This window comes from Limanda limanda, chromosome 15 (genome assembly GCF_963576545.1).
Source record: "Limanda limanda chromosome 15, fLimLim1.1, whole genome shotgun sequence".
Taxonomy (NCBI): Eukaryota; Metazoa; Chordata; class Actinopteri; order Pleuronectiformes; family Pleuronectidae; genus Limanda; species Limanda limanda.
Window position 1 is genome coordinate 6,980,537 of NC_083650.1, and position 8,879 is coordinate 6,989,415.

The window sequence follows — 8,879 nt, forward strand, 5'->3', positions numbered from 1 at the left end:
GTGAGATGAGGGGTATTCAGCTGCAATATGCAACTTCACCACTAGATGACACTATATCACACACACTGAACCTTTAAGACCTCCATTTTTTAGATAAGGTTTGGTTCATACCTCGTTTTTTGGGGTTTGGGTTTTTTTTATTACTAGTTGTTGATGATGTCTGATACTTGATGTTTTCGCTTCTTTTCAGAATACACGTTCAATCTACGTAATTAATAGGAGCTTGCAGGTTTTGAAAAATCTTCCTTGGACCAAACTCTGTTTATAAAAATTTTAAAGCCACGTCTCATTCTACTGAGCCCCTGTTTGTTTTCATGCTACATTCTTTAGTCGAGGCACGTTGTAAAGCAGGAGTTGCCTAAAGGCTGCTTTCGTTTCAGGTGGACACGATGCTCTCTCTTGTATATTTGAATTCAATCAAATTTCTAAAGGCCATGTGATGTAGCCCTGAGGGTTGAGAGCCCTGAGGCAGCTGCTGGTCCAGACTCCTGCACGTTACCAAACAGATTATTAACAAACATACAACCGGCAGATTACACGGATGACTTGCATTCAGTGGTTTCAGTGTGTTTGTAGCACCGATGCAAACTGTTACTCACCACTGCAACCACCAGAGTGCAGCATTTTCTTTATTAATGCCTTTTAACGCACATGTATTCTCTTAATGTGTGTGTCTGTGTGTGTGTGTGTATGTGTGTGTGTGTGTGTGTGTGTGTGTGTGTGTGTGTGTGTGTGTGTGTGTGTGTGTGTGTGTGTGTGTGTGTGTGAAATACAAAAGGACTTTCAAAGTGAGAAAGACAGAGACAGATATGAGTGACCACATGTTCTCTCTGGCTCCGTGGACCTATGCCAACTTTAAAATGACCTATAACAAAATCAGCCTCTCTCTCCCTCTTTCACTCTCTCTCTCTCTGTCTCTCCCTCTCAGTGGGCACAGCTCTGTGCCTCCGCCTCATCTTCCATCTCACCAACTTTCAGGGGCACAATGTCTTGAACCTGCGCCGAGCTCAGATACCTGTGCTCTCAGGGAGCTGATGTGAAGGTAAGAGCGTCAGACAGTCGGGGAAAGGCAGAGAGGAGGGGTTAGATAAGGCAAGAATGCAAAACTAGATGGATCAAATGAAAAGAAAACGCACAGACTGGTGAGGAGGGCTGTTAAAATAACACACTCACAGAGGAGCCAGGGAGAAAAGAGGGATCTGCAGAACAAGGGATTAACTACAGCAGAAAGGAGCGACAGAGGCCCTGGTAAGATGTTTTTTTTTATTTTTTTCCCCTGAGCAGTCAGGGGGATGGAAAATGACTTGTTTGACTGTGATAACTTCCTCAACTGAAAGCTGAATGCTCTCACCCTGTAATTCAACCCTCTGTTTCCTCTCTAATGGAAAATGATTGTTTTCCTGAGACTCAATGAGGTGCATTGTTTCCTGCTACATTATGGGAAACGCCTGGAAATAGAGTTTCAGACGGTAAATGACATGGCGGAAGAAAGAGGAAAGAAAATGAGGTGAAAGAAATGTGCATCTATTGACTCATATGGATTGAGATCTCTAGGGTTGTTTATTTCTCATATTTTAGCTCAAGTGTTATTGACATCGAGAAATGATGATGCTGAAAATAGACAAGAAAGTGTTTGATACAGAGAAAGAAACCACAGATCTGATTCAAAGATAAGAATGATATAGTCCAGTGTTTTCTTCCTGCAGGAAAATCTGTCAATTTCCTCTCGTCGCCCATTGGATGTGTCAACCATGACCCTGAGTGTGACATCTGCCCTATTTCTGCTCCTCAGTCTTCATGCTTTTGCAGCCATGGTGAGTAAATCTGTGGCTTCAGGCTAAATTGGACATATCTACTCTTATTTTTGGATGTAAATGTCTGAACAATAATGCTGAAAATGCATTCAAACTACCGAAAACGTTAATATGGCAACGTCGTATGATTGTGTCATGACCCGAGGATGTTTGAAAACAGATTTACAAAATTAAACAAATGTATAATGTGGATATTTTGTGCACACAATCTCTCCTCCTTTGTTTTCGGCTGCAGTGATGAGGATTGCTTTGTGATCGGAGGGTTAAAGGGGGATTTGAAAAGTGTGGCTGCAGTATTTTGGGTCAAATGTGCACCTGTTTCCCATCTGATGTGGCTTAGGGGCAGATGTGGTCCAGGGGCAGATGTGGTCCTGGCGCAGACTACAAAGTTTCTGAATATAGGAGTTTGGGGTGAATGAGTGTAGATGGATGGGATTTTCAACCCAAAACCATTTTCACTGTGGAATAATTCATTTACTGCACATCGGCATGTTTCAATGATTTAAAGAAGAGGTAAGTCTCTTCTGCATCAAATTATTGTTACGTGAGGGATACGTCTTTTTGGTTCATGATCCAGAGTTTAAGAAGTTAAGTTCACAATAAAATAGTTTTATTTGAGTGCATGCGAGTGGAAGGATATGGAAAAATAACAAATCAAAATATGACAATTTTATCATCTTCCTTGAGCATGATAAGGAACTTTTTGAAAGTATAGTTTTTGTAATTTTCTTTACTTTATTTATATGGACACAGTGACGCAGAGAGAACCTGAAGTGCCCCCAACTTTTGCTTTAAAACAGCACTGAAAAGAAAAGAGTCAAAATCTCGAAGGAAATATCAAACAGTCCTTCACTAAACAAGTCAACATGTTGGAGCACTGGAAGTTATGACATTAATTTTCTTATGAGCCTTAGAGAATTTTCAAGTCCAACACTCAAAGACTCTAAGTACAGCAGGAGGAGGTCCAGTGTTTGACAGATAGACACCAGCCAGGGCTGTAAGTTCCCAAGTCCAAAAGCAGTTATATTATTACACAACAGCTTATCCAAGGATGTTATATTTTTTGCCCACATTTGGTTGGTGTTGTCCAACGGTGCAATAAAAATATTTGTGTGTGTGTGTGTGTGTATCAGGGAGGCAGAGCCCAGCGCCGACAGAGACAAGCTGAGGAGAGCCTGAGACCATACATCGGCAGAGTGGAGCCAGGTAAGACTTGAATGTACGAGACAGTTGAGCATTTTTCTGTCTGTGTGGCTGTTATTAATCTCTCTGTATGCAATTCTTTTCATTATGAGTCACACATGTGTACAACCTGGCATTTGGACCAAATTGATTCATCCAGTGCACAGTTGATCAGTTCTTGCAGCTGAACAAGTGGACAGAAAACACAGATGTAAGACTAGGAAACAAACAAATTAAACAATAAGGTTTCTTTGTGTTACAGAAAAGCTTTGTGAGTTGCTGAAATGCCACAGTCCAGTAGGATCTTGGTGTCAAGTGGTCGAGGAAAAGGGAGTCCTGGTCCCCAAGTGTGTTTGTCCTCAGTCCTGTCCACGGTAAACACCTCATTGGATTTAAACTGACCACATGTTTATTTGTGACACTGATTGTTTTTGTGTGAAGATGCAGATTCTGTGAGGAAGTCATAAACTACAGCAGTTTACTAAATCCAGCTGTGCACACACCATGATTCATTCTCATATGCTTTTGCATGTTGGGCACTGCCTCCCGACACCAGGCAGAGGGCACCAGTGTGCAGTGTTCTGGGAAAAACCTACAAGAACGAGTGTGTGCTGCACAAAGCCGCCTGCAGGAAGAGACGGCGCACTGGCCTGGCTCACACAGGCCCCTGTCTGGGTAAAAGCACATGCAGCATCAGATGTTACACACAAGTGTCCACATCTGCACTGCAGGCGTCCAAACTGTTAAAGCTCTGTTATCTGTCCTCATCAGTCCCAAAGGATAAATGCACTGAGGACGAGTTGGGCCAGTTTCAATATCGTCTGCTGGACTGGTTTCTGCTCCTGAGTCGAATGGGAGAGTCCTACGCACCTGCTGCCCCCCCTCAGACCTGCCTCAGCCACGCCCAGAAGACGCACCTGGCACAGGTAGAGCTGGTGTGAGCCTCCATCCAAGTGGAGAGGATGCTTGTACAGCAGTAAACAGCATTTATTGTCTGTGATGACCTCAGCTATGCAGATGATGCCAATAAGATCAATACCCATAACAAAGTGTGACGCTCCAGAGGAAAAAAAAATTATACAGAGGGATCATTTTTTATTCCTCATGTAATTTGGCACTGAACATAAAGTTGTTTTTGACACCAGACACCTTGTTACGTATAAACTGTGCCTGTCCGGAGAGAAATCGATGTTAACAACTTACTGTAAGTGGCAGGTTCTTGTGTTTCTTGCGGTGGAGTCATTCACATAATGAGACCCGCAGCAGCTCTCAACAGCATCATGTATAAATAGGATTTGGTCAATAATCACTAAATTATTTAATGGAGGTCTAAGTTTTTATCTTCCCTCCAGCCACCTTCCTCTCCCGGCCTGAAGTAAATCAATATTTAAAGTTTGGCCTTATTTTGGATGTTGTGAAAAATAATCTGGATCTGCAGATTATTTTTCACAACATCCAAAATAAAGCCAAACTTTAAATATTGATTTAAAGTTTACTAAAATGTTTGCAACATATTCTCAATGGTGATACTCGCATGTTGATGTTTTGAGGTTATATTTGCATTGTTCACATTGGAATATTTTAACCTCACGGTGGCGCTAAAAGAAAACTCCACCAACGCTATGCTCCTCAAACCATGAGTCAGAACTAAACTGTAAAGATCCGCCTCCATGTTAGCAGATGGGACATGGGTGACACTAAAAAGTCAACATACACGACATATAAATGTTTCCTCATGCCATTTCCTTCCTTGAAAAAAGTTTGTTCATGTTTCTGATAGGTTTGGTTTTGAATAAATATTTGATTTTGTAAAATGGGTTGAAATGTCAGAACAGATTTGGCTGCCTTGACTCCGTCCCCCGACAGATACTGTGCAAACTCCGGCTCCTAATGATGTCTACATAGTATTTTCATTTCTCGAGACGCAGTGTTGAAGTTTGTGTTCAGTCTGTGGTAGAAATCCATCCAGTTGTCTAATTCTCGAGAGTGTGAGTCAAAGGGACTAATATATTTCGTCTGGATGTTAATTTTATTGATTGCAACAATAGAAATTCAAGTGCAAACATTAATAAGTTGAACTGGCGTCAACACAGACATTTTTTCTTTTTCTCTGTAGAAAAGATTTGCTCTTCTGGACAAGAACAAAGACGGCAAGTTGAGCCGCAGGGACCTGAGGAAGCTGCGTTACAAGAGGATGCCGCTGGAGCACTGTGCCACGCCATTCTTTCAGTCAGTCCAACCACCAGCAGCTATAATGCTACAAGCTAGGAGATGTTACCTGTTTGACCCCAGGAGGAAATTAAACAATGATTTACACAAATATTGTCAGGATGTACATACAATCATTGTGTTCTTGTACATGAACGAATGACTCCTGATTCATTTTTGGTGTTGCACGTATAATCAGGTAGCACATATAAACTTTATGATTTGACATGAGGAAAGATCCTTACCTGTAGGTCAGTAGCCTAAGGTAAAAAGTAACTAATTACCGAAACACTCAGGGTTAAAAAATGTCACACAAATGCCTTTCGCCTCCGATCTGTGACCATGTTGCACCTCCCACCATGCTGTTCTCTCTGCATGCCATCATCCACCCATCCATCCATCCACCACGCCAGTCCCCCCTCCCTGTGTCCTCCTCCCCTCCCCTCTCATGACCAACACCATCCCTCCATCTTCATACTCCTCCTCCACACTTCTACCACTTTCCTTTTCCCCTCGTGCGCTTCCTACTTTACTTTCATCTTTCCCGCAAATAGACTATATCCTCCGCCTCGTTCTCTGTCAATCCCTCTCTTGTTTCCGCTCTTCTCTCATTCTTTCATCCCTCCATCTCTCCCCCCATTCTCGACCATCCCCGTACTCCCACCCAGCCGCCCGTTTTTCAGTCAGTCTGCAATGACAGCTTTTGTGGGAGTCGGGGCTGCTGGTGTCAATGTCAAACCATTCCCAGCAATGATAATGTTTATTACCCACTGTGTGTCCCGCTGCCCATGGATTAACACAAATTGAAGGAGTACCCTTCAGAGATAATGTCGCAGGGCAAAGTGAAAGACGATGGCTGTGGAAGAAGAACCCCGATGCAGTTGTCTCTGCGCGTGAATATATCCTGTCTCTGTCATTTTGTGCTCGCAAGGTTGCAGGCACATGCAACGCCTGCATGGGTTCATGAGAGAACGTGTGAATGCATCTGTTTGTGCCGTCGCTCTGTTGCCTGCCAGTGTCATGTTGTGAGGTCACCGTATGTTGTTCTGTGCCGTGTTCACAGGTCATGTGACCAGAACAAGAACAGGAAGGTGACCCTGCGGGAGTGGACGGCCTGTCTGGTGGATCGCTCCGAGGCCTGGTTCTTCAATTTTATGGGTTAGTCACAACTTTTGAACAACCAACAAAATGTGGGCATTCGCAGATAAATAAGAAGATAATATATTTTTAATAAATTATTAATTAAAATACAAGAACACTATTTATTCACAGATAAACTTGTTAATTGTGGGGCAATAGACAAAAAGATCATTCTTGATTTATCTGTACTTGTGATTTGTTGTTTTGTGTCTGTGCAGATGGTACATGAGCATACACCAGATCCATTGTTCAATATTTGGAATTCTCAGATTTATTATTTATTATTCTACACTCACATATAGAATTATACTTTCATTGAACTGCAGTAATTCCATAGTGGTAAAAGAAGAGCGAGAGATCGATACAATTTATATTCTTATTATATAATGTGTTCTTTTATAATCATTTTGCTCCACTTCTTACACAACTTACACTGATGATGAAGATTACATAGGTGCATTAAAGGGGCATTGCAGTTATTGCAGTTCAGGTGGATTTTTAAGAGGCGTATTAAAAAAGACAATGGTCAAAAAAGATGAAGTAGACGCCAAGATATCCTGACTTTTTATGACCTCATGGTATTTATGACCTCATGGTTTTTATGACCTCTAGGTTACATCAGAGGACAGTGGAATTCATAGCTCAGTCTCAATATCATGGAAGTTTAGATAGAGATGGATTCGCTTAAATTTTTGCAAACCAATAGTCAAGATAATAAATTTTGATCATACATCCTGGTCTAAACAAAAGAAAACAGATTAAACTTTTAGATCCAAATTGAGCTTTCTGATTCTGACCAACCTGCAATTGATAATAAATATGTCTTGTGTTTGTAATTGACTCTTCCAAAGAAAGAAAGTGGAGAAACCAGACTCCATCATTTTAGCTTGATAGTTTCCAATGTCAAATATTTCATTAAATTCACTTCAATTTAAAATGTCAGCATTAACTATTTATTTATTTATTTATTACATCCGAGTCTTTGAGGCTATTAATTCCCTCTACATGGCGTCCTTTGAATGTTATTGAGATTCCTTGCAATCCAAACCTATAAGACATAAGCATTTAAGAGGCTTTTTCTTTATGTGTCTCACTTACTGTATATTAGAAGTCTTGCAAACTGAACTTGACTCATTTGTGTCTGTTTTACCCACAGCAGTGAGAATGGGTTCCCGCAAACTGTGTCCTACGAAGAAAGAGCACAACTTCTGACCTGAGAAAATCAATCCCTGCATCTCTACCGTGCCTTAACATCATCACCCTTACCTGATTAGAAAGGACATATCCGCACACGAGGGTCACTCATCTGTGTCACTCCGCATTTGTAATACACTCATTTATCACGTCTCACAGTCTGCTGCTTGTGTGCACATTCATGTGTGAGCTCAAATAAATGTCTGGACACCCTGACCTCCAGTATTGTTAATTACAGCAGCTGACATTTGTGTTGTAAAGTATCAGCAAGCAATAGGCAAGTCCCAATTTGAAGGGCATGCTTTGAATAACCAATTAAAGGAAGGAGAGTGACAGCAGTGCAGACAGACAGAGCGCAGGATGACAAACGAGAGGGAGATAAAGATAAGATGGGAAAGAAGCGCTTAGTGGGAGATGACGTGACCGGAGAGGAGACAAGGAGATAATAAAGGGGGTGAAGGGGAGAAGCAGAGGAAAGTGGCGGAGAGAGCGAGGGATTGGTAAGGGACTGAAGGAGGGAGGGAAGGAGGTAGGGAAGAAGGGAGAAGTACAAAGTGTGTTTGTGAGAGATGGGAGGAGGTAATGCACTGTAAATGGGAGTAGAGAGTAATGGAGTAATGCATAAAAAATGGATCAGAAATGAGGGAAAGACTGAGAACGGAGAGAGTGAGGGGGGGAAGGGACGGCGGAGAAAGCAGGAGTAGCTGAGGAGAGGACGAAAACGCAAGAAGAGAAAAAGAAAGACAAGTTTCGATGCTGCAAAACATGTCCTCTACAGCCGGGTCTCTGTTAATAGCATCTCAGAGCAAGATGCAGAATGTGTGAGATTCTTGACCTCCGTCAAGGTCAGAGAAACATGTATAAGCTGGCTGACTTTTTGTATGTATGCACGGTGTATAATGTACGATGCTCTTACTCTTGTTATTTGTTTATTTCTGTTTTATGCGTGTGAAATTGTGCGTGTTTGTGTTCATAGATCAATAGGATGGTGGGTGTGTTTGTCCTGGGGTGGATTCTTTGGTATGTGACTGGTTTCTCTGAACTAATTAGCCTTCAAATCCACCACGACTGAAGGATGAGGAGGAAGAAACCAGAAGATGGAAGAAGTGTGGGGGGGGGGGGGGGGGCAGATTTTCAGGACTCAACGTGAGATGCAGATTCGGTGCAGATGCAAAGACGAACGAGGACCGGGGACTCACTTCCTCGACATGTTGTGCGAGGAGAAAGCGCATCATCAGTAAATATCAAAACAAGATGTTTTCATTCCATCTGATTTTCACTCAAAAACTAAAAAAACTTATCAAGAGGAGTGAACCAGAGCTGCAGCACAGTCTGAGCTGG

The 8,879-nt window shown here is 42.1% G+C and overlaps 1 protein-coding gene across 1 annotated transcript; it reads left to right on the forward strand.

Annotated features, from left to right (window-relative positions):
- Positions 1–1,751: 1,751 nt before the first annotated feature.
- sparcl2 (SPARC-like 2) lies at positions 1,752–7,696 on the forward strand. Its single transcript, XM_061087759.1, has 8 exons — positions 1,752–1,814; positions 2,948–3,020; positions 3,259–3,370; positions 3,553–3,671; positions 3,768–3,922; positions 5,113–5,225; positions 6,268–6,362; positions 7,501–7,696. The coding sequence occupies exons 1-8, from the start codon at positions 1,752–1,754 to the stop codon at positions 7,554–7,556; spliced, it is 786 nt and encodes a 261-aa protein (XP_060943742.1). The 3' UTR covers positions 7,557–7,696.
- The last annotated feature ends 1,183 nt before the right edge of the window (positions 7,697–8,879 follow it).

Excerpts from the sequence above, each read along its gene's own strand:
- sparcl2 (XM_061087759.1), top strand. The coding sequence starts at position 1,752 with ATGACCCTGAGTGTGACATCTGCCCTATTTCTGCTCCTCAGTCTTCAT. Across the intron at positions 3,021-3,258 it reads CATCGGCAGAGTGGAGCCAG|AAAAGCTTTGTGAGTTGCTG; the intron begins GTAAGACTTGAA and ends TTTGTGTTACAG. Across the intron at positions 5,226-6,267 it reads TGTGCCACGCCATTCTTTCA|GTCATGTGACCAGAACAAGA; the intron begins GTCAGTCCAACC and ends CCGTGTTCACAG.